The 23,646-nt window shown below is 60.6% G+C and overlaps 4 protein-coding genes across 10 annotated transcripts in view; 1 reads left to right on the forward strand and 3 right to left on the reverse strand.

Moving 5' to 3' along the window:
• Positions 1-1,187: 1,187 nt before the first annotated feature.
• LOC146426813 (copine-5-like) lies at positions 1,188-15,728 on the reverse strand. 2 transcript variants are annotated; one of them, XM_085082875.1, is made up of 21 exons: positions 15,265-15,728; positions 13,408-13,448; positions 12,827-12,853; positions 11,462-11,565; positions 10,907-10,946; positions 10,747-10,823; positions 9,574-9,633; positions 9,426-9,489; positions 9,097-9,200; positions 8,789-8,893; positions 8,184-8,225; positions 7,880-7,955; positions 7,345-7,398; positions 7,207-7,268; positions 6,621-6,667; positions 5,642-5,823; positions 4,713-4,840; positions 4,543-4,645; positions 3,591-3,648; positions 3,290-3,363; positions 1,188-1,943 (listed from the first exon to the last, which is right to left on the reverse strand). In XM_085082875.1, exons 1-21 carry the CDS (start codon positions 15,572-15,574, stop codon positions 1,770-1,772), a joined length of 1,932 nt encoding a protein of 643 aa, XP_084939001.1. In that variant the 5' UTR covers positions 15,575-15,728; the 3' UTR covers positions 1,188-1,769. The 2 variants fall into 2 exon arrangements, with proteins under 2 accessions (XP_084939001.1, XP_084939002.1); XM_085082876.1 differs by having other exon boundaries at positions 12,827-12,873; positions 14,717-15,381.
• Positions 15,729-16,438: 710 nt separating this feature from the next.
• PPIL1 (peptidylprolyl isomerase like 1) lies at positions 16,439-19,181 on the reverse strand. 4 transcript variants are annotated; one of them, XM_085082878.1, is made up of 4 exons: positions 19,027-19,181; positions 17,814-17,968; positions 17,666-17,734; positions 16,439-16,766 (listed from the first exon to the last, which is right to left on the reverse strand). In XM_085082878.1, exons 1-4 carry the CDS (start codon positions 19,080-19,082, stop codon positions 16,546-16,548), a joined length of 501 nt encoding a protein of 166 aa, XP_084939004.1. In that variant the 5' UTR covers positions 19,083-19,181; the 3' UTR covers positions 16,439-16,545. The 4 variants fall into 4 exon arrangements, with proteins under 4 accessions (XP_084939004.1, XP_084939005.1, XP_084939007.1 ...); XM_085082879.1 differs by having other exon boundaries at positions 19,020-19,127; XM_085082881.1 differs by lacking the exon at positions 19,027-19,181 and adding an exon at positions 18,719-18,854.
• Positions 19,182-19,242: 61 nt separating this feature from the next.
• On the forward strand, positions 19,243-22,324 carry PSRC1 (proline and serine rich coiled-coil 1). Its single transcript, XM_085082877.1, is given in 7 exon segments — positions 19,243-19,377; positions 20,483-20,520; positions 20,616-20,673; positions 21,031-21,382; positions 21,583-21,775; positions 21,778-21,987; positions 22,065-22,324. Coding segments are annotated over 6 exon segments (945 nt in total). The 5' UTR covers positions 19,243-19,377; positions 20,483-20,504; the 3' UTR covers positions 22,181-22,324.
• Positions 22,325-22,471: 147 nt separating this feature from the next.
• Positions 22,472-23,646, reverse strand: part of CELSR2 (cadherin EGF LAG seven-pass G-type receptor 2) — a 31,698-nt gene continuing 30,523 nt past the window's right edge. For 2 of the 3 annotated variants that reach the window (XM_085082874.1, XM_085082872.1), the window contains one exon: positions 22,472-23,327. In XM_085082874.1, the coding sequence (XP_084939000.1) occupies positions 23,300-23,327 (28 nt within the window). In that variant the 3' untranslated portion in view covers positions 22,472-23,299. The remainder of the gene's footprint in view (positions 23,328-23,646) is intronic. The other variant, XM_085082873.1, reaches the window with a different exon arrangement.

Genomic DNA, 23,646 nt, shown 5'->3' on the forward strand with positions numbered 1-23,646 from the left:
GAGTGCAGGAAGGCGGGGTGAGAGCAGCCACCCCAACATGGGGGGGTCACCTCCAGTACCCCTGACAGGTTTGGTCTCAGCACTGGTACAGTTTCCATACACTGGAAAGCCACCTTCTGGGAGGAAGAGGGAGACCTGAAATTACCCCCACCTCCCAGCCAGTGGGAGGAAGCTTCTTCAGCCCCCCATTGGAGTGTGGGGGCTTTGTGACCCCCCCAAACTGAGGGATAGGCATTTTGCAACCCCAGCCAGCTGAAATATGGGATTTCTGTGACACCCTCAATTTGGTTGCAGGGGTTTTATAGCCCCCCCCCAAGTTGGAATGTTGACACTTTTGTACCCCCCCAACACAGCTGGGGTGCCTTGTTACCCGATGAAAGTGGAATGTGAGGGCTTTGTGACCCCCCTACCTGGGGTATGGATACTTTGTGAACCCCTCAGTGGGATGTGGGGTCTTTGTAACCCCCCGGTTGGGCTTTAAGGCCGTTATGACCACCTCAGTTGGGGTGTGGGGTCTCTGTAGGGGGGCCTCCCAGGGCCCTCTTCAAGCAGTTTTGGGGTGCGGGGGAGGGAGCAGAGTCCTGTAAATAACCCAGCCCTCCCCCACTCTAAGTGGTTTCTGTGTATTTGCAATTTTGGGGGTCACATAGTGAGGGGTCACACACAGGAGGTATCACACAGTGTGGGGAGTGTCACACACAGCTGGGGGGGGGTCAGAGCTGGGGAGGGTATGCCAACACGTGGGTGGGGTCACACAGTGTGGGGGCATCACACACAACCAGGGGATATCAGACATGGGGGCATCATACCGTTGGGGGTGTCGCAGCTGGGGGGAGGGTCCCACACAGCCAAGGAGGTCATACATTTGAGGGGTTTACACTGTCTGGGGCGTCACACAGCTAGGGAGGGATCAGAGCTGGGGTGTCACAGAGAGCTGGGGGGAGCACAGGTTGAGGGGGTGATGCAGCTGGGGGGAGATCACAGCTTGGGGGGGGGTCACAGATGGGAGGGTTAGAGCTGAGGGTGGGGGTCAGAGCTGGAGGGGGGAGTCACACAGCTGAGTGGGGTAGCTGTCACAGTCCCAGGAAGTGTCACGCAACTGGGGAGGGTCACACATGGAGGGGTTACACATAAAGCCAGGGGGTCTCCTTTTAGGGGAGATGCTGGAGAGTCCTGGGGAAGGGGGCTGTAATTAAAGCCACAATAATTTATTGCTATTTAAGGCAACTTAATACAAACCCACATGGACACATGCAACACGGCAAGGGGGAACACAAAAAACACTGAGGACCCCACTGGGATCAGCCCAGGAAATGGAGGGGGGGTCTATGGATTTGGGGGAGCTGGTGGGATGAGAAGGGGTCATGCATCACCCTGGGGAAGCACTCCATTTTTTGAGGAGGCTCCTGTGCACCCCGGCTTTCTGCTCAGGAGGGTGAAGACCCCCTGTCCCTTTTTGGGGGAGGCAAGACAGTCCTGGATGGATATGGGGGAGTCCCATGGCCAAGCATGCTCAGGCAACACCACCCCAATCTCCCCAAAAACACCAAAAGCTGGTTTATGGGTTTGGTGGTGGGAACCTGGATTGTGGGAGGGACCCCCAGATCAGGGGGGGACCTCGAAGTTGGGGAGGAGAAGAGAGGGACCCCCAGTCCCAGGTCCCTGGCAGAGTTTGGCTGCCTTTGGTACCTGGATAGAGGGTCCTGGGGTGGGGTGAGGGAACTTAGTGTGCAGTCAGGGTGGCAGACTTAGTGTGCAGGAGTGGGCAGTCAGGGTGGGGGGGTTTCAGTGGGCATGGGAGGGATGGGGGTGGGTTTGATGCCCCGCGCCTTCATGTAAGAGAGGAGCTGGTCGGGAATCTCGGCTAGGACCTCCCTTGCCAGACCTGCCATGCTCAGCCCCGCGCCGGAACCCCCCGACATGTAGTCACGGAATGGGACAAACTGGGAGGGCATAGGGGAGCAGAGCGGTTGAGGGAGTCCAGGGCCAGGAACCCCCCAGAACCGTGTGTTCCCCACACAGCAGCAGCTCCAGTGTCCCCTCCCCATTCCTGATGTCCCAGTGTTCCTCACATCCAGGTGCATCTTAAGACACAGTGCCCCCCATATCTTAATACCGCCACCCTCCCCACCATGTCCCAAGGTACTCCCACATCCCAGTGTTCCTCACTTCCCAGTACACTCCTCTTCATGTCCCAGGGCACTCCCACATCCAGGTGCATCCCAAGCCCCAATGCCCTTCCATATCCCAATGCCTCCCATTTCCCACAGGCCTGACATTCCAGTGCCCACCCCTATTTCCCAGAACACCCCCATGTCCCACTGCCCCCCACATCCAGGTCCATCCCAATACCCCAGTGCCCCCCTCATTTGCCAGCACACCTTCCTCATGTCCCAGAGAGTGCCTGCACATCTGAGTGCCCCCCTCATTCCCCAGTGCACCACCCCTTCCCCAATACACCCCTCTTTCATGTTCCTGTGCCCTCCACATCCAGGTACATCCCATATCCCCATGCCCCTCCCTATGTTCCAATGTTCCCCGATGTCCCAGTGCCTCCCAATGTCCCAGCCCCGCCCCCCACATCCAGGAACATTCTAAGTTTCATTGCACCCCTTTTTCACAGAACAGCCCCCACAAATGTCTTAGTATAACCCCCTTCATGTCCCAGTCCAACCCCATATCCCAGTACCCATTACCAACCCCCTTCATGTCAAAGTGCCCTCCATATCTTAATACACCCTCATGTCCCACTGCACCCCCATTCCAAGGTATATATCCCAAATATCAGTGCACCCTCTTTTCCCAGTGAAAGCCACCACCATGTACCAGTGCACCCCACATCCCAGTGTCACCCCCCGTTTATTACCCTATTGGAATTTAGGTACATTCTAGACCCCAGTGCATCCCTCCCATGTCCCAGCACACCTCACACATCCAAATCACACCCCCCATTTCCCAGTAAACTTCCTTTCATGTCCTAGTGCCTCCTTCATGTCTCAGTGCCCCCCATATCCTAATACAATCCCATGTCCACCTCGTTCCAAGGTACATCCCAAATCCCAGTGCACCCTCTTTTCCCAGTGAAGCCCACCACCATGTCCCAGTACACTCCCAAATCCCAGTGCTGCCCCATGTCCCAGTACACCATATCATCCCTTCACACCAGTCCCACCCAATGCACCCCAGGAGTGACAGGGCTGATTTGAGGTCCCCAGGGCACCCCACCACCACCACCCTTCTGGGTGGGCTGGGAGGGGGTCCCTAGAGTCCTTGTTGCTGGGGTTGGTACCTGGACGATGTCGCGCTCGGCCACTCTCCCACGGGAAGAGATGCGGATGTCATCCCCATCCAGCTCCACCATGGCTGGGCAGGGTGTGGGGGGGAGGTCAGCAGCACCCCAGTATCCCCCACCACAGGCTGGGATCCCATTATGTCCCTCCCAACTCCACACCCAGAACATCCAAGCCCTCTCACTGGGGTATGCTGAGCACATTCATATGGTGACACATTCAACTCATAGTTCCACTGGCCAAGGGACTCCTCTGACCCCTCCAGCCTTTCCCTAGTTCCCCCCAGCCCCCAAATCTTACCATCAAACTCGGCCTGGCCGACCCCCACAATGATGATGGACATGGGCAATTTGGCAGCCTGAGGGAGCCAGGGGGTGAAGAGAGTCCCACAAAATTTAATAATGCTGCCACCCTCCCACCCCAGCACCCAAGGGTGCCAACATCCCCTCCCTCAAGGATTCCAGTTCCGTACTGCACCCACACCACCCAAGGGTTTCATACCCACCCCCCGCAACACCCAGGAGTGCCAGTCCCTCCTTACCCACTCCATCACTCAAAGGGTCCCAATCCCACCGCACAAGGGTCCTAACCCCTCCTCAACCCCTCAGCACCCAGGTGTCCAAGCTCATCCCCCCAGTACTCAGGCATCCCACCACCCCCCTCGAAGGATTCCAGTCCCTCACCACCCCCCATCACCCAAAGGTCTCAAACACCCTCCACCAGCACTGGGGGATTCCAGGAACTTCCCAGCCCCCTTGCAGCACCCAGGGGTCCCAGACACCCCTACCCTCCAGACCCTGGATGTTCCAGCCCCTTCTCAACCACAGGGGTCCAAGCCCTTTCCCACCTCTCAAGGGTCCCAGTCCCTCCTCACTGCCTCCAGCACCCAGGGGCCCACACCTCCCACACAGTACTCAGGGCTCCCAGCCCCTTCCCCAGGCCTCCAGCAAGCAGGAGTCCCAACCCACCCCCTCCCTCTCAGCTTCAGGGTCCCAGCTCCTCCTTACCCACCCCAGCACCCAAAGGGTCCCAGCACCCAAAGGGTTCCAGACACCTCCAACTCCTCACAACCCAGGGGTCCAAGCCTCTTCCCACCCCCTCAGGGTTCCAGCCCCTCCTCAACCCCCCAGCACCCAGGGGTCCCCATTGGTCCTAATCTGTCCCCACTGCCCCCATCATCCAAGGGTTCCAGGTCCCCACCCAGCACCCAGGAGTCCCACCACCTGCCCCAGTACCACCAAGGGGGTCTCACGTTCACAATGGCCTCCTTGGTCTGGGCCATGTCGGAGATGACACCATCGGTGATGATGAGGAGGACAAAATACTGGGACCCGTCCAGCACTGTGGCCGCTGAGCTGGGGGGACCCTGTGTGACGCCGGGGGGCACAGGGACCCCACCCCGGGACACAGGGCCCCTCTTACCGGGCAACGTGGTTGACGACAGGGGCGAAGTTGGTGGGGCCATAGAGCTGGACACGGCGCAGGCTGCGCTGATACGCCTCCAGCACCCCCGCAATGCCGCGGCATGCCGGGTTTGATGCATCCCCATTCTGCCACAGGGCCATCAGGACCACAGTGACACCACAGCCTCCACTCATGGACAGGGTGACACCACAGACCCCACCCACAAACAAGGATGGCACTGCCATGGCCCCCAAATGCTAGCAAAGATGATCTAACCATGTCCACAATATGGTGACAAAGGAGATACCACCATATTCGCAACTCAGTGTCAAGGATGACACCACCAAGTTCCCAACCCAGTGGCGAGGATGACACTGCTATTGCCCCAACTTGGTCACAAAGAAAATGCCACATCACCAACCCAGTGACTAAATGATACCACTATGTCCCAAATAATGTGACAAGGATGACACTGCCATGGCCCCAGACCAATGGCAAAATGATGATGCCACTATGTCCCCAACTCAAGGACAAAGATGACACCACATCCTCAATCCAGATCCAACCCAAACATACCATGTACCCAACTCAGTGATCAAGGATGAGACCACTATAATCCCAAACTGGTGACAAGGAAAACACCCCATCCCCAACTCAGTGAAAAGATGATCCCACTATGTCCCCAGTCTGGTGACAAAGACAACACAATGCCCCTCCCTAATCTGGTGACAAAGATGACACTGCCGTGGCCCGAATGTGGTGACAAAGATGACACTGCCATGGCCCAAATGCAGTGACGAAAATTACGCCACCATGGCCCCAACCCAAGGATAAAGATGATACCTCCATATCCCAAACAATGTGACAAGATGATCCCACTATGTCCCCAGCTGGGTGACAAGGACACCACCCTTCATCCACAGCCCTGTCCCGCCTTGGTCCCTCACCAGTGGGAACTCGTGGGACACATGCCCATCCGGGGGGACCTTGGCACCAAAGCCAAGGGCTGGGAACATCTTGTCACTGTCGTAGTCCTGGATGATGTCCCCCACGGCCCGCAGTGCCAGGCTGTAGGCGTTCAGCTGGAAGGGGCTCAGGTAGTGCAGGGACGTGGGCTGCGAGGGGTTCCCTGCATGGCCATGGGGTTCAGCACCCCCCAGCACCCCCATAGCCCCCCCAGCACCCTCACAATCCCCTCAGCATGCCCAAAACACCTCCAGCATTCCCACAACCATGGCACCCCCCACGGTACCACTATGGCCCCAACCCAGTGGCAAGGATGATATCATCTTGTCCCTGTCACGGTGACAAAGATAGCACTACCGTGGCCCCAACCCATGAAGAAGATGACACCATCTCCCCAACACGGTGACAAGGATAAGGATGATCCCACCACGTCCCCAAACACCAAGTCCCCAACCAGTGACAAGGGTGACACAACCATATTCCCAACTTGGTGACAGCTGGTGACAAGGATGACACCACCATAGAACCTATACCGTGACAAGGATGACACTGCCCCACCCCCCAAGTACCATGTCCCCAACACAGTGACAAAGATGACACTGCCATGACCCCATCCCAGTGACAAGAATGGTACCACTCTCTCCTGAATTCAATGACAATGATGATGCCATGAAATCCCCAAACCAGTGACCGCTGGTGACAAGTATGACACCACTGCAGTATGAACACAGGGACAAAAATAACACCGCCATGGCCCCAAACCCATGACAAGGACAATGCCATCATGACCCCAGCCCAGTGACAAGGGAGACACAACCATGTCCCCAAGCTGATGACAAGGACAAAATCACCATGTCATCAACCTGATGACAAGGATGATACCAAGGATGATATCATGACACCAAACTGGTTACAACTGTCCCAAATAAATCCTCCTGGGGAGACACAGCCCCCACTTACCATTGGATGCTGTGAAGTCAATGGCCACTGTGAAATTGAGTTGGGTCCTGGGGGGCAAAGGGGTATTGGGGTGACACAGGGGGTGACGTGTGGGTTTGGGGTGGGGACACTCTTGGGGCCAAAGGTGCACCCATCCCCCAATTCAGAGCACCCCCAAGTGTCCCTGCACTGAGGTGCCACCATACTGTGCCCAAGGGAGAAGCTGTGGGTGCTGAGGACCTCCAAAGGACCAATTTGGGGTGCTGAGGAGCCCCTGGCCATGAGGGACCATCTGGGTGGGGGTGCTGAGGACCCCCAGTGGAGAAGATGGGGGTGGTGGGGACCCTCTTCCTCTAAAGGAGCAGCTGTGGGTGTTGGGGACCCCAAAGGGAGCTGTTGGGAGTGCTGGAGCGATTGTGGGGTCTCAGGGGTACCAATGAAGCAGCTGTGGGTGATGAGGACCCCCTGTCCCCAAGGAGGCATCTGAGTGGGGATGCTGAGATCCCCAATGGAGGAGCTAGGTGTGCTGGGGTCCCCCAGTGGAGCAGCTGGGGGTGTTGGGGACTCTCAAAGGTGCAGCTGGAGGTGCTGGGGATCCCCTGCTCACCCGCCCCTGATGTAGTCCAGGAAGGTGTGCTCAGCCTCCACAGCGAAGGACAGTAGTGTCACCTGTGGGGACATGGGGCTCGGGGGGGGTAGTGCCCACACCCCCTGTGTCCCTCCCTCCGCACATCCCCTTCCTCACCGTCCCTGAGTTCAGGTACTTCTTTTTCTTCATCTTCTTCCGGGGGTTCACCACCTGCGGGGATAGGAGGAGAGGGAAGGGGGTTGCTCCTCACAGGGACAGGAAGCCACAGGAGGCAGCAGGGGGGATCCCGAGGGACAAGGAGGCACAGAATACCCTGGAGAGGAGCAGTGGGAGCACTGTGCTGAGGTGCAAAGAGGGATCTTGAGGTGGGATGTGACACCCAGGGGTGCATGTGGGGACCCTGGGGTACGTAGCACCCACGCAGGGACCCTGACACCCAGAGGTGCAGCATGAGGACCATGATGCCCAGGGATGCAGCACAGGGACCCTGACAGCCCAGGGTGCAGCAGAGAGAAGGACCCTGGGGACCATAATATCTCAGGGGTGCAGTGTTAGGACCCCAACACCCAGGGGGACCCTGGGACCAGCACAGGGACCCTGGGGACCGTAACCCCTGGGGATGCAGTAGTGGGACTGTGACCCCCACGGAGGGGTGCAGCACCCCCCCGCCCATGTGCCCATACCCCCTCACCTCGTACACATTGAAGCGGCTCTGGCCCCGCGCTAGGTCTCGGTAACTGGTGGTGAACTCCCCGATGAAGTCATGACTGTGAGGCCAGGGGTTATCCATCAGTCGTGTTAGGAAGGTTCCCATTACCCAGGGGAGCCATCACTTGGGGGTGTGGAGATGGGGGGTTTCCCATCACTCAGGACGTTTCCCGTCAGCCAGGGAGTCCCAGATAACCAGGGGGAATTCCCATCACCCGGGGGGCCCCATCATCCAGGGTCTGCAGAGCTGGGGTGTGGGGGTTTCCCTATGACCAAAACCAGCTCACCTGCCATCACGGTCCCAGTCGTATACCTCGACCTTGATGGCTCTGCAAGGCAAGGGGAAGTCACCAACACCCCCTGACACCCCCAAATCCCATCCCCCCCCTCCCCTGGGGACCCATCACACACAACCCCCCATTCCCTGTGGGATTTGTTTTGATGCCTCTGTGGGCTTTTTCCTCTTTCCTCCTCCTCCTCGGTGGTATATTTTTATCCATCGTTGCCACAGCAACATCCAACACGGGGCCAAAGCAGCGTGAGGAGCTGTTTGCCAGGACAGCAGCTGGTGACACTGGTTTGGGGAGGGGGGGATGGCTTGGTGACAGCGGTGATGCCCATTGCCCAGATGGGTAAACAGGCAAAAGTGAGTAACACAGGGAGGGTGGGTGCTTCTGGTACCACAGAGATGGGGAAGGAGGTGCAGAGAGTCTTTGGGACCACAGAGATGGGGGGAATGGGGTAAAAGGGGTCCTGGGGTCCCTATGTATGACAGAGATGGGGGAAGGGGGTTCAGGGGTCCTAGTGCACCTTAGAGATGGAGGGAAGAGGGCTAAGGAGGTCTTTGGGGCCAAAGAGGGGGTGTAGGGAGTCCTGGTCCTGTGGTGCTCACCGGTCATGGTCCCCGTTGCAGAGGGCACGCACAGGAATGGCAAAGGCTGCCCAGACAGGGTTCAGCGTGTTCCGCACCACCTCCGTCTTGTGGCAGATGGTGAAACTGGGGGCAGCACAAGAGGGGAGCAAGGGGGTCACTCCCCCAGCCCAACACTGGCCAATCTATCACCACCACAGTGCAGTGAGGATTTTTGGACACCCCCTCCAATGCCAGCCCATGGGGACATCAGGGTGTCCTGTGCTGGGACTGAACCCTCCCGTGGGGTGTGGGAGGGTCACTGTGGTTTTGAGGGGGGGTTTGCTCACGTCCCGTCCTCGTTGCTGCGATAGAAGACCATGAAGGGGTCAGATTTTCCGAAGAAATCCTTCTTATCCAGCTTGTTGGCACAGAACTGGAGTGTGGCCACATCCTGGGGGGTGGGATTGGGGGGTGTCACCCACCCGGCATGCCCCTGAGGGGTGGGATCAAGGCTGCTCCAAGAGGGAAGGAGGGATCCAGGACAGGCAGGACACAGCATGGGGATAGTCAGCCCTCACCCTCATCTTTGAGGTGCAGACTGGTGTGTCTCAGCCACCCCTGATATTGGAGGGTCCCCAAGCTATGTCTCCCCCTGCCCTCCCCCGCTGTGGCTCACCCGACAGTTTCCCAACTCTTCAGCGAGGAGGATGATGGTGCCGCACTTCTTCCCTGGAATGCCACTGCCGGGATGGGATGTGAGCATGGGGCAGGTGCACATGGTGTCCTGTGGGTGTCCCCCGTGCACTGGGCACTCCAAAACTTACCCATTGGAGGTGGCCGGGGCAGGTCGCCTTCCCCGGGGGTTCGTGACGGCTGACCCCATCCTGTGCAAACACATACTGAAGGGTGATGGAGGAGATCCCCGCCCAAGAAAAAGCAACCCCTCCACAAGAAAATAAAGTCTCCAGTAAAATAAATGCCCCCACCCCGAATTCCAGCAACCTTAAAAGAAGCTGTTCCTTCCCTTAAACTACCCCCCAAAAAGCCAACCCCCAAAACTGTCAGACACCTCAGAAAGCCAGACCCCCCGCCAAAAGCCAGATCCCCCAAAACCACATTCCCTCCAAAAGCCACCACCCCAAGAAAAAGCCAGACCCATCAAACCCCACCAAAAAGCCAGACCGCAAAAAATGCCTTTTCTCCCAAAAGCCAGCCCTCTCCCCAAAAAAACCCAGCCCCCTAAAATGCCACCATCAGCTCTGGGGTCTGGGCCCATCCTGGGCACACCAAAAGGGATCCAGGGGGATCTGGGGACACTGGAGCCAGGGGGGCTTATGTCAGGGACTTGTCTGGGGAGGGGACTTGGAGACCATTGGGAACACTGGGGCCTGGGGGATTCATGTCAGGGGCTTCTCCAGGGGAGACATGGGGACACAGGCTTTCCCAGTTTTCTCATGAACACTGGTTTTCGTGAAACCCAGGGGTTTCTCCAGAGGGGACATGGTGACCCCAGAGACACTAGGGCACAGGCAGGACTCATGTCAGTGGCTTCTCCAGGGGAGAAGACATGGGGACAATGGGATCAGTGGGGAGAGATGGCTTGCACTGGTGGCTTCCCTGGGGCGGGGACATGGGAACCCCGGGACACTGGGGCCAGCAGGGGCTACCACCAGGGGTTTCTCCGGGGGGGGACATGGGGACCCTGTGGACGCTGGGGACACTTGACCACAGTGGAGGCTCACACCAGGGGTTTCTCCAGGGGGGGGACATGGGGACACTGGGGGGCTCATGTCAGGGGCTTCTCTGGAGAAGACATGGGGACATGGGGACATTGGGGCTGGGGGGCTTCATGTCAGGGGCTTCTCTAGGAGGAACATGGGCACACTGAGGGCACTGGACACACTGGGGCACAAAAGGGGTTCACATCAGGGACTTCACTGGGCTGGGACATAGGGACACTGGGGACATAGGGACACTAGGGCAAAGGCAGGGCTCACATCAGGGGCTTCTCCAGGCGGCTGCCGGCTGAGCCCACGATCTCCCCCAGGGTGCAGAATGCCTGGCCCAGGAAATCCTGCAGGATTGGGGACACCAGGTGTCACCAGGGGGATGCCCATCCCAGGGAGGCCAGGGAAGCAGGGCTGATCCTGCACTTACATGCTTGGAGAGGTCAGGGCTCTTGGAGTCCACATCATACCTGGGGACAGAGGGGATATGTGGGCATGGAACGGGAAGAGGGGCCTTGGATGGGACATGGATGGGGACAGGAATGGAGACAGGGATGTTATGGGAGGGAAATAGGGAGGGGCAGGAATGGGATGAGACAGGGATGGGGCACAAATACATATGGAGTAGGTGTGGGGACAGGATGAGATGGGATGGGATGGGATGGGATGGGATGGGATGGGATGGGATGGGATGAGATTGAGATGAGATGAGATGAGATGAGATGAGATGAGATGAGATGAGATGAGATGAGATGAGATGGCATGGCATGGCAGAATGGGAAGTGGATAGGATAGGGATGAGGATGCAATGGGGCAAGGATGGGGAGAGGGATGTGAACAAGGGTGGTGATGGTCCAGGAATGGGGACAGAACAGGGATGGGGACAAGAACACTCTGGGGGGCTCTGCCGGGGTGGCCAGGGGGTGACCCTGGCAGACAGGGGGGTGACACTGGGGGTGACACTGGAGCCATTGTGGTCACTCACAGGTCAAAGCGCAGGTTCTGCCGCTCCTCAAAGCAATAATCAAGGACGAACTTGCGCAGGAAGTCAGGATTCAGGGAGTTGTCGATGACCTCGGTCCGGCCAAACTGGGGGACATGGAGACAACAGGGATAATGGGGTGACAGGACTACATGGGGTGGGGACAAGGAAACAGGGACATGGGTACATGGGGATGGGGACATGACAACATGGAGACACAGGGACACAGGGACATGGAGATGCAAAGATGTATGAGCAAAGGTATGGGGACATGGAAACACAGGACATGGGAACATGAGAACATGGGCATGGGGGATGGGGATAGAGGGATATGGGGACACAGACACAGGGACATAGGGACATGGGGACATGGGGATGTGGTGATGTGGGCACAAGGGTATAGTGACATGGAGATGTGGAGACATAGGGGCATTGGGATGGGGACATGGGGACATGAGGACACAGGGACGTGTGAAGACAGGACACAGGAAAACGAGGTCATGAGAATGAGGGGAACATGGGGGTGGGAGCAGCGGGACATGGGGATGTGGACATGGGGACATACAGATATGAGGGCACAGCAACATGGGGTCACAGGGACATGAGAACATGCTGACACGGGGTTGGGGACAGAGGGACATGTGTGGGCGGAGGAGGTGGGGTGAGGGCAGGCAGCAGGCCCATGCCGGGACACATATCGGGACATGTGTGGGACAGGGGCGGGCGGGGGCGGGGCAGGCCCAGGTGTTGCTTTGTGCTGCAGGGGCGCCCCTCCCTCTGTCCCACCCCCCACTCATTATCCCTCAATTAACACCCTGCTAATTACAGGGGGGCGGGGCCTGGTTGTGTGCCAATAGCTGATTGGCTGGCTGCCTGGCACCTCGACAGGCTCCCCAGATCCCCAGGACGCTAGTTGGCTGATTGCTGTGCCCCCGGGCACTGATTGGATGGCTGCTGCAGCCCAGGATGCTCATTGTCCCGGTGCTGCACCCCAAGACGCTGATTGCTCAATGATGACTGGCCAACTGGTTGGCAACCCAACACACTGATGGGCCAGCTGGCCAACAATCCAACATGCTCATTGGTCAGGCCCCCAACATGCTGATTGGCTGGAATTTGACCTGCTCACTGATCACTTGCCCAGCACCCCAACACCCTGATTGGCCAGTTGCCCATCACCCCAACATGCTGATAGGCCAGAATCTTACATGCTGCTTGGCTGGCTGGCTGCAGCCTGACATGCTGACTGGCCATCTGGTTGGCATGCACACATGCTGACTGGTCATTGCCCCAACATGCTGATGATTGGTTGGCCAGCCAGCACCCCAACATGCTGACTGGCTGCCCCCCACCAATCAGGTCACTCACCTCCCGCCATTGGTGGCTGCCAGGGCGCTGTGTGTACAGCACACAGACTGTGGGGGGAGGTGTCAGAGGGACTGGGCACTCCCAGAGACCCTCTCAAACACCCCAGAGACTCCCACAATCCCCAGAGACCCCCCCCAAAACACCTCAGAGACCCACAAACCCCCGAGACCCCCCCCAAAACACCTCAGAGACTCACCAAATCCCCCAGAGACCTCCAAAATCCCAAAAGACCATGCCAACCCCCCAGAGCTCCCAACATTTCCCAGAGCTCCCAAGACCCCCAAAACCTCATAGAACCCCAACACTCCCAGAGACCCCCCCAAAACACCTCAGAGACCCCAAAAACCCCCAGAGACCACAACACTCCCCAGAGACATTGATGCTCCAAAGACCCTCCAAAACCCCCAGGCACCTCCAAAATACCTCAGAGACACCCCCAAACCCTCCAGAGATCCAAACAACCCCCAAGCCCACAACACCCTCCAGAGACCCTAAGACTTCCAGAGAACCCCCCAAAATACCTAAGAGCCAAAACACCCCCAGAGACCCTAAAACCCACGCTACCCCCCTGCCCCACTCACGTGGATCTGACTTGGAGAAGGTGTCCCTGTCCAGGAGCTGCCTGGGGACCAGGGAAGAACAAGTGTGAGTGTGAGAGTGTGTGTGCATGAGAGTGAGTGTGAGTGTATGTGAGTGTGAACATCTGGCTGTGCCTGTGACTGTGTATGTGACCCTTATGTGGTCAGAAATGCCCCAGAACACACGTTGGGGTGCACAGCCACATGTCAGGTTGTGCCCAGTTTTATGACAGGGTGTGTGGCAGCATGTGCACAGCCAGGTGTGCCCCAGGACATGGACTGGGGTGCAAAGCATGACTGACAGATGTTGGGGGGCCATGCACTGGGGGCTCAACCATGTGTTGGGTGCACAGCAGGGTGTTGGTGAGCACGGCCGGGTGTTGGTGGGTACAGCTGGGTGTTGGGGTGCACTGCCAGATGCACCCCACAACACACATTGGGGTGCACAGACGCATCTGCACAGGGTGCACAGCATGACACATATTAGGGTACCACATGTCGGGGGCACACTATGTGTAAGGACAACAAAGCAGGACCCCAGGTTGCAGAGAGAGGGTGTAGGGGCTGCAGGGTGGCCGGGGGGTACAGGGGATGTAGATGGTGCAGTGGGGGTTGGGGATTCAGGGGGTTCAGGGTGGGCAAGGGGTACAGGGCATGCAGGGGATACAGCGGTCCAACCTGACCCCCCTGCACTCCCAGAATTCCCCCAAACCTGACCCCCCTGCACCCTCAGTCCCAGAGACTCCCCCATGCCCCCCTCTGCTCCCCATGCTCCCCAGTGCTTCCCAGCACATTCCAGTGTCTCCCAGCGAATCCCAGTGCCTCCTACCGCATTTGAGTGCCTCCAACGCCAGCTGCCTTGCTCCCCAGTGCCTCCCCGTGCCTCCCAGTGCCCTATAATGCCAACTGCTCCTCGTTCCCTAGCGTCTCCAAGTGCCTTGCAGGGCATCTCAGTGCATTCCAGCACATCCCAGCAATTTACACCACCAACTGCTCCCACTTTCTGGTGCATTCCAGTGCCTCCCAGGAGACCTCAGTATATCACATTGCACCCCAGCACCCTTCGACGCCAGCTGCTACCGCACTCCAGTGCCTCTCAATGCCTCCCAGTGCATCTCATTGCGTTTCAGTGCAACCTAGTGCCCTACGACGCCAGCTGCTCCCCACTCTCCAATGCTTCCCAGTGCATTCCAGGAGATGTCAGGGCCTCCCGGTGCACCCTCTAACGCCAGCTGCCGCTGCTCCCCAGTGCCTCCCACCGCCTCCTAGCGCCCCCGCCGCCCGGTGCCGGCTCCCGCCGCGGCTCCGCTACCTGCAGGACACCGTGAGCTCCACGCGCGTGGCCGGGACGGGGCCGGGGCCGGTGCCCGCTTCCGGGGCGCCCAGGTCCGCCATGCCTCGGGCTCCGCCGCTGCCACGATACTGGCACCGGCACCCCGATCGCGATCAGCTCCGCCCCGGGACCGCCCTTGGCACCGGCCGGGACTCCAGGCACCGGCCCCGGCTCCGCACCGAGGGACTGCCCAGTAGTCTTCTTCGGGACCGCCCGCGGGGAGGCGGGGACCGCCTTTGTCACCGCCCGGGACTCCCGGCACCGGCACCGCACCGAGGGACTGCCCCGGAGTCTTCTTCGGGACCACCGGTGGGCAGACCGAGACTGTCTCGGGACCGCCCCTGGGATCGCCCCCAGATCCCCGGTACCGCCTCCGGGATCACTCCCGGGGCCACCTCCCCTTCCCCGGTACCACCACGGACCCCCGGTTCTGCCCTCGGTATCGCCCCGTATTTTTCGGGATCACCCCCAGATTCCTGGGATCTACCCTCGCACCGCCTCCGGGCCTGCTTCCAAATACTCGGTACCTCCCGGAATCGCGGGACCGCCCCGGTTCCGCCTCGGAATCGCCCCCAGATCCCCGGGATCGCCCCTCGCATCATCCCCAGAGCCGCCTCCAGAAGCCGGTTCCTCCCCGGAACTCCGGTACTGTCCCCGGGATCCCCCCCACAGTCCCGGGATGGCCTCGGGATCAACCCCAAATCCTTTGCACCTCCCCAGATTGCCGGCACCTACCCCGCATCTCCCCTGGGACCGCCTCCCCGTTCCCTGTACCGCCCCGGACCCCCGGTACTGTCGCTGACATCTTCCCCAGACTCCCGGTGCCGCACCCCGCATCGGCCCAGTGCCGCCTCCCCATTCCCAGTGCCCTCCGGGCGCTGGTACCGTCCCCAGTACTGCCCAAGGATCGGCCCTGGGATTGCCCCCGAGGCTGCCTCCAGACCCCAGTAGACCACGGACGATCGGTACCGCCCCCCGGATCACCCCAGACTGGACCCCCAGTGCCCCCTCCCCGGTAGCCCCAGCAGCCCTCCAGTTCTCAGGTACTCCCAGTGCGCCCCCTGTGCCGCAGTGACCCTCTCGGTACCACTCACTCCCCAGGATGAGCCAACGATCCCCTTAGTTCCCCCTTAGCAAGACCACCCGCCCAGTATCCCCCCAGCCCCTCCAACTATGGACTCAGAGTCCCCCAGTCCTCTACTGTCCCCCCAGTAGCTCCCAGTACCACCCTCGCACCATTCCCAGTAACACCCAGCAGCTCCCAGTACTGTCCCAGGTCCCGCACTGGGAGTCAGGGGTTTGACATTGAGGGCCAGAGGGGACACCCAGTGCTGGAGGGTCATCTGGTGTATGTTAGCATGAGGACCCCACTGCCAGTTTGTGGGTCCCCAGTACTGCATGGTGAGCCCAGTCTGGGGGGGCCTCCCCTTTCCACCTTTCCCCTTTCCCCTTTGGCTCAATGATACAACAGGTCAATGGTGGTGGGACACTGCAGGTGGCCCCAGGAAACTGTGGGAACACACAGACACAAGACAGTAGGGGTAAATTTGGGTGTCTGGCACCCACTCTGTTCCCCCAGGAACCAGGGCCACTGGCAGCTCCATGTCCCCAGGGAGAGACACCCAGCCCTGCAAGAGCACCAAAAACCCCCTTCCGGGAGGGATCACAACCTCCCTGATCCCCACCATGCCAAAGACAACCCCCACACAGGCCCCCCAAACCACCACTGTGGAGGGGCCCCACCACAACTCCAACCTCTTTTATTACAAATTAGCAGTACAATTTGGAGAGAGGGCACCCCACACGCCCTACCCCAAGGGATATGCCTTGATGATCTTGACATCATCGAGGGGTCGGTCCTGGGAGTTAGTCTCCACCATGGCCAGGCGCCCCAGCACCCCCATTCCTTGGCACACCCTCCCAAAAATGCTGTGCTTCCCATCCAGCCACTGTGCCGGGCCCAATGTCAGGAAAAATTGGCTTCCGTTGGTGTCTGGCCCTGCATTGGCCATTGCCAGGATCCCGGCGCCTGTGGGACATGGGCGCATGTCACCTCATGGATGGACATACAGGGGACATGCCACCCCACAGCCAAGGTTCCAGCACAATGGGGGACATGTCATCCCATGGGGGATGTCATCTCACAACCAAGATCACAGTATCATGGGAATGTGTCAACCCAAGACTGGGATCTGGGAGGACATGTCATCCCACAGCTGCAGTCCTTGGGACATGTCACTTCATGGCCAGGCTCCTGAGGGACCTGTCACCCGATGGAGGGGTCTTAGTGGACATCAGTAATGACTTGCTCCCATTGGTGTCCAGCCCCATATTGGTCATCACCAGGATCTCAGTACCTGTGGGACATGGGCCAAGGGTCCTGGCACCATGAGGGACATGCCATGCTGTGGCCAGGGTCTTGGTGGACATACCACTCCAGGGATGGGGTCCTGGGGGACATGGGGAAGATGTCACCCAATGGAGGGGTCTTAGGGGATGTGAGGAAGAATTGGTTCCTGTTGGTGTCCAGACCCACAGTGGCCATCACAAGTATCCTGGTGTCTGTGGGACACAGGGATGTCACACCAGGAATGGTGAAACAAGAGCACAAGGCATCCCATGGCCAAGCTCCCGGGGGTCATGTCACTCCATGGATGGGGTTTTGGGGGACATAGAGGACTTGTCACCCCATAGATAGTGTCTTGGGGGACAGGGGAGACATGCCACCTCATGGCCAGGGTCCTGGAGGACATGTCCCATGACCAGCCTCCTTGGGACATGTCACCCTATGACTGGAGTCCTGGCAGTCATATCACCCCATTCATCAACCCATGGGTGGGTTCCCAGGGGTCCTGCCCCCATATGGGTGAGGTCCTGGGGGTCCCAGGGGTGCCCCTCCAGTGCTCTCCCAGTGCCAGCCCCGCTCACCAGTGAACTTCAGGTCAGGGTGCAGCTCATCCTCGAACTGTTTCCCATAGATGGAGGCGCCGCCACGGCCTGCAGGGAGATTCAGGGGGTCAGCAGGACCCCTGACACTAGGGAGGGTCCCAGGGAGATTTTGGGGAGGTGAGCTTACCAGTACCCGTGGGGTCCCCCCCCTGCACCATGAAGTCCTTGATGATGCGGTGGAACTTGGTGCCATTGTAGTACCCACGACGGCTGAGCTCAGCAAAGTTCTTGCAGGTGCGGGGGGCATGTTGCCAGTACAGCTCCAGCACAAGTGGGCCCATCCTGGGATGGGAACACTGGATATGGGAATAGGAATGGTACCAGGAATGGGGAACGGTATTGGGAATGGGAAAAGGAAATGGTGTCATCCCACAGTGATACCCACACCCCCAGCTTCAGACCAAAGTAAGGGCCTGTGTTGCCAGTACAGCTCCAGCAGCAGTGGGCTCATCCTGGTAATGGGAAAACTGGGAACAGGAACGGCACTGAGAATGGGGAACAGCCAGGAATGGAAACAGAAGATGGGGGTCACCCTGCTGTGAACCCCTCCACCTATGGGGTCAGTTCTTGTAGATAAAGGGCAAGGTCAACCCATTGAGACCCCCAACCCCAGTTTCAGACCAAAGTCGGGGGGCTGTGCTGTTCGTACAGCTGCAGCACCAGAAGGCTCATCCTGGGAATAGGAAATGGAAACACTGGGAATGAGAATAGGAATGGGAAGAATACCAGGAAATACCTCAGCATGACCTCCCCCCACCAGCGTCAGTCAGAGACAGGGACCACAGGGGTGAGAGGGGATGGGGGGCAATGGGGGCTGCAGGGACTGGGGGATAATGGAACCGCGGGAGGACATGGATGGCTGTTGGTACCAGGGGAAACAATCGGGACTGGCTGGTTCTGTGCGGTACCGGGAGATACTGGGGGTAATGGGACACTGCAGGGTCACTGGGATCTGCCTGGTACTGAGGAGACAGGGGGTTATGTACACCAAACGGGACACCGGGGTGGGGTGGGGCAGAGGCTCTATAGTACCGGGGAGAAACCAGGACTGGTTGATACTGGGAGATAACAAGAGATGTTCCGTTCCGGGAGACACTGGGGGCTTCTTAGAACCGGTGGAGTACAGGGTTTGCCCGGTACCGGGGGCTCATGGACACCGGAGACTGCCCCGTACCGGGAGGACTGGTGACTGAGGAACGCCGGAGCCTCCCCGAAACGGGTGGAAGGGGGTAGGGGGGCTGACACCGATTTACCCCCGGTGCCGCGAAAGGGGGCGGGACCAGGGGTGGGCAGGGCCTCCCGCGCCGGTGCCGGTACCGGGACGAGGCCCCACCCCTTACGTGGTCTCAACGGAAACGGTGGGCGGCTGCCAGGAATCGGGCGGGACGGCGGCCATGCTGCGGCGGCGCAGATAGCGGAAAGTTCCTGTGGCGACGCGCTTCCGGGACACGCCCCCAGCCTGGCGGGCACCAATGGAGAGCGGTGCAGGGGACTGTGGCGAGCCAGTCAGTGAGGCGTAAGGCGAGGAGACAGGCCAATCAACGTGGAGGTGTAAAGGGCGAGGACCAATCGAAACGCGGGGCGGGCGTGCAGCGATTGAGCCGCAAGGGGAGGGGAAATTCGAACTAGACCACACCTCCTTCTTTAGGCCACTCCTCCTCGGCGCGCGCGACGAGCGGGAGTCGGGGGCGGTGAGGTGGAGGGGGGGGGGCAGAGGGGCGAGAAGGGGGAGAACCGGGACCCCCGAGAAGGGGGGAAAGCCTGCGAGGAGATCGGGGGGGGGGGGGGTCCGTGGGAGTGGTAGATGAGCCACGCCATTCGGGGATGGGGTGACGTGGGGTCGGGGTGAGGGGCTGGGACCCCCTGGTGTGGGCTGGGGCCGTTCTGCTGCGAGGCTGAGGACCCCTAGGGATGGGGCTGTGAGATCTGGACCCCGGTGGGGGCTGGACCTTCTCAGTGTGGGGCTGGAGTCAGTAAGGGGTTGGGCTGCGGGACTGGGACTCGTCGGTGGGGCTGGAACCCTTAGTTTGGAGCTGAGACGCCCCCGTGTGGGACTGAGGACTTGCCAGCTGGGGGTGCGTGGCTGGTGGTTCCCCGGGTGTGGAGGAGGGATTCCCCCATTGTGGGGCTGAGACCTCTCAGTGTGCGGCTGGGAGGCCCAGGAGTGGGGATGGGACCCCCGGGATCGGGGTGTGGGGCTGAGACATCCCGCGTGGGGGCTGGGAGGCCTAAGAGTGGTGATGGGACTCCCCCCGGGATCGGGATGCAGGACTGGGACCCCTAGGTACGGGAATGGGGCCCCTTAGTGTGGGGCTGGGACCCCCTGAGAATCAAAATGGGGGGCTGGGGACCCCCCGAAGATCAAAATGTGGCGCTGGGACCCTCCGGGTGTGGGGCTGGGGTTCCCCTGGGTGCGGGGCTACGACCCCCAGCGGGGTAGAACCCCTTCAGTGCTGTGCTGGAGTCCCCCGAGGGAGGCTGGGAACCACCATTGGGGCACTGGGGACTCGCAGAGATCAGAGTGCAGGGCTGGGACCTCCCATTGTGACATTGAATACACCCGGCGTGGGGGCGCTGGGCTGTGGGTTCCCCGGGCTGGGGTCGCTGGTGTCACCCCCCGCCTGCCGGCGCCGGCGGAGCCGTCCCCGGCCCCATCCCGGTGGCATCGAGCCCGGCGGCGCCTGGCACCAGCCGTGTCACCCGCGCGCTGGCCGGTGCCACTGGGCCCCCGCGGGGGGTTGGGGACACGGGTGGGGGACCCCGATGGGGTCGGTGGTGACCCCCCAGCTCCCACAGGTGGCCCCGGTGCCCCGAGGCGATGGCTGAAGACCGAGGTACGGCAGCGCCAGCGCTGCATGTCCCCCATGTTTTCCCCCATGTTTTCCCCCTGGGGCGGTGGGGCCGGCGTTCACCCCCAGTGTCCCCCCAGATGTTCGATTTGTCACCGAGGAGAGCTTCGACTTCGGGGTGCTGTCCCCCTCTGACAGGTACGTGGGGGTTGGGAGGGACAGGGCACCCCGTGGATGGGAATGGAGGGACAGGGCACCGTATAGTTGGGGACATGGAGGATAGGATGGGACATGGAGTACAGGGAGAGATGGCACCTCATTGTCAATGTCCTAGGGGACGTGTCACCCCATGGATCGGGTTGTCGGGGATGTGGCATCTCACAGCTGGGGTTCTGGGGGTCCTGTGGACGTGCCCCTCCCCAACAGATGTGGTGCTGGGGGTCCTGGAGGCATGGGGGTGGCTCATGCCACTTCCTGGCAGTGGCGTTAGGGGCTGACACAGCAAGGGGGACAGGGCTGACACCACCTTTCCTCCTCCTTCCGCCCCATCCGCAGCCAGGAGGAAGAGGAGGATGAGGAGAGCCCGGGCGGAGAGTGCCGGTGCGGGGGCGGCAGCGGGCGCTGGAGTCCCCTGCGCGGGGCCCGTCTGGAGGAGATGGTGCGGGAGGCCACACGCCTGGCGGCACAGCTGGAGGGGTGTCACCTGCCTTCTTCCATCCCTGGGGACCCCCCGGGACCCGCCGCCACGCCCCCCGGCACCCCACGCAGCCCTCGCCGCCAGACTTTTGTGGTGAAGGACAGCCCTGTGAGGGCGCTCCTGCCCACTGTGGAGTCGCGGGCACCTGCCCCGACTCCTTGCCCCCCTGCCAAGCCCCGGGGGGCCTCCGCTGCCACCAGTGTCCCCAAGGTAGGTGAGACCTGGGGGTAGGGGTCCCAGTGTGGCCGTGTCCCACCCGGGCTGAACTACCAGACTTGCCCCTAAAACCCATCCTGGATGGAGGACAGTGAGTGCCTGCCTAGTCTCCAAGCGGCATTGCCAACTCCCCAGTCCTGTGGGTAGGGGGCACTCACTGAGTGATGTCCCCATGTCCCCTGCTCTGTTTCCAGGCACCCCCCAGCCGTCACTCTGCAGCAGCACCAAAGGGACCCTCTGGGGGCAGGGGGCTCCCCCCCAGCCGCGTGGGCCCTCCCCGGCCGTGCCCTCCCCAGGGGCAGGCAGCTGGTGCCCGGGGCAGGTCAGAGCTCCCCCGTGGGGGGACAGCAGGTACTGATGGAAGGGGACAGGGACACCATAGCCATGGGGGCTTCTGGGCCATGCCCCTACTCCCCCTCTCTCCCCAGGCCAGCCTAAGGCAAGGGGGGGCACAGTCCCCTGCTCCCCCCCCACTCGCCAGCCCCATGCCAGGAGCACCACAACCCCTGTCCCCTCTGGCCGTTCCCCAGCACCCACCGCCCTCCCCAAGGTGTCCCCCCGGACTCCAGCAGCGGGCGGGAGGACCCCCACCGCCAGAGGTAAGGATGAAGTGCGGTTGAGGGGATGCCCCCTTCCCCATGCCTCAGTTTCCCCATGGTTTCTTTCCCCTTTGCAGGTGTGGGGGTGGCACGGGCGGCCCCCCCAACTGCTGCCTCGGGGTGCAAACCAGGACCTCCTCCTGCCCGCCTGCGGCCCCCCCGCAAGACGGCGGTGAGCAGCACCCCGAGGTGACACCCCCAAACCACCCCACACCCACCCAGAGGTCCTGGGGGCTCCCCGACCACCCCTCCCTGGGGCATCTCAGGCGACATGGTGGGGTGCAGGGGAGAGCCAGGCTCCCCCCAGGTACCAGCCAAGTTTGGGGGTGCATCCACTGCTTTTGGAAGGGGGTGGGCAGTGCCAAGGGCCCCCAGATCAGCCAAGCCCTTGGGTTTTCAGGGTGGGCAGCAGAGCTGGAACCCCTAGGGACCAGCTGAGGTTTGGGAGGCAGAGCCAGGGGCCTCCCCAGGGATAAGCCAAGACACTCATTGGGTTTTGTTTTAATTACAAAAGGTCCCATCAACAGTAGGAATCCACCCCTGTCCCCCAGCACCCAAGGGTCCCTCAGCTCCCCCAAAACCCATCCCTGGATTTCCCCAGCTGGGCCTCACCCCTGGGGGACTATGAGAGGGTCCCAGACATCCCTGCACCCCCCAACTGATCCCCGCTCCACATGTCCCCCACTGCAGGGGATTGGCACCACAGTGCAGGGGTTGGGACAATGGGGTGGGTGGCACCTTGCAAGGGGAGGTTTGGCACCTTGCAGGGGAGGTTGGCACAATGGGGGAAGTGGGTTATAAATTCCTTTTTTTTGTATTTTCATGTATTTTTTCAATAAAACCCTTTGCCGGGCAAAGGGGCTGGAGGTGATCACGGGGAGGCAACACGGGCACCCTGTGCCACCCCCCGAGGTGCCAATCCATGCAAGGACACAAAGTGCCCTGGGGGGGGTTTGTGTCTCCCTGCCCCCTTCTGATGTTCCCCCAATCCTGGTGCCCCCCCAGTACCAGTGTCCCCCCCCACCAACCCGGCACCCTCCCTGTCCTGGTCTCCCTGGCACAGTGGAGGGGTGCCCGCTGGGTGGGTCCCCATTAGATTGAGGTCTCGTCGCTCCTGGTGGGGGGGAAGGACAGATGGGGGGGTGGAGACAAAATGGGGGGTGGGGGGGAATAAAAAACAAGACAGACAGATGCATGATGGGGGTGGTGGGTGCCAGGGTGCCCTCTGTGCTCCCAGCACCCAGTGCCCACCCGTGGGGGGAGATGGAGGGGTGGGGGTTGGGGGGGGCAGGAGCCCCCCAGCCCCCTCAGGTTAATGGAGAAAATTAAAAAACAGAAATCTGGGGAGTAGGGAGGGAGAGAAGCGTAGGGTTAGTGCCACCATGCCAGCCCTACCCTCGGCACCTGTGGGTGGTCAAGGGGTACCCAGTGGGTACCCCAGCACTCAACAGGCACTCCAATACCCAATGGGCACCCAGTGGGCAGTCAGGGGGTACCCAATGAGAACCCCAACACCCAGTGGGCACCCCTCCCCAATGGGCACCCCAACACCCAGGGTCACCTTAGTACCCAACAGACACCCAATGGGCACCCCAATATCCACTGGTCACCCAGTGGTCAACAGGCATCTTTGGACAGTTAATGGGCACCCAACAGGCA

The sequence above is a fragment of the Lichenostomus cassidix genome, chromosome 26 (genome assembly GCF_008360975.1).
Source record: "Lichenostomus cassidix isolate B80296 chromosome 26, HeHo_3.0, whole genome shotgun sequence".
NCBI lineage: Eukaryota > Metazoa > Chordata > Aves > Passeriformes > Meliphagidae > Lichenostomus > Lichenostomus cassidix.

What these genes read in the sequence shown, in the direction of transcription:
- PPIL1 (XM_085082878.1), bottom strand. Translation starts at nt 19,082, where the DNA reads ATGGCCGCCGTCCCGCCCGATTCCTGGCAGCCGCCCACCGTTTCCGTT. An exon ending in ACCGTTTCCGTTGAGACCAC is followed by an intron (nt 17,969 to 19,026) that starts GTAAGGGGTGGG and finishes TTCCCATCCCAG; the next exon opens with GATGGGCCCACTTGTGCTGG. An exon ending in CCCTGACCTGAAGTTCACTG is followed by an intron (nt 16,767 to 17,665) that starts GTGAGCGGGGCT and finishes CATGTCCCACAG; the next exon opens with GCGCCGGGATCCTGGCAATG.
- LOC146426813 (XM_085082875.1), bottom strand. Translation starts at nt 15,574, where the DNA reads ATGCGGGGTGCGGCACCGGGAGTCTGGGGAAGATGTCAGCGACAGTAC. An exon ending in GCCCTGACCTCTCCAAGCAT is followed by an intron (nt 10,824 to 10,906) that starts GTAAGTGCAGGA and finishes CCAATCCTGCAG; the next exon opens with GATTTCCTGGGCCAGGCATT. An exon ending in AGTACCTGAACTCAGGGACG is followed by an intron (nt 7,269 to 7,344) that starts GTGAGGAAGGGG and finishes ATGTCCCCACAG; the next exon opens with GTGACACTACTGTCCTTCGC.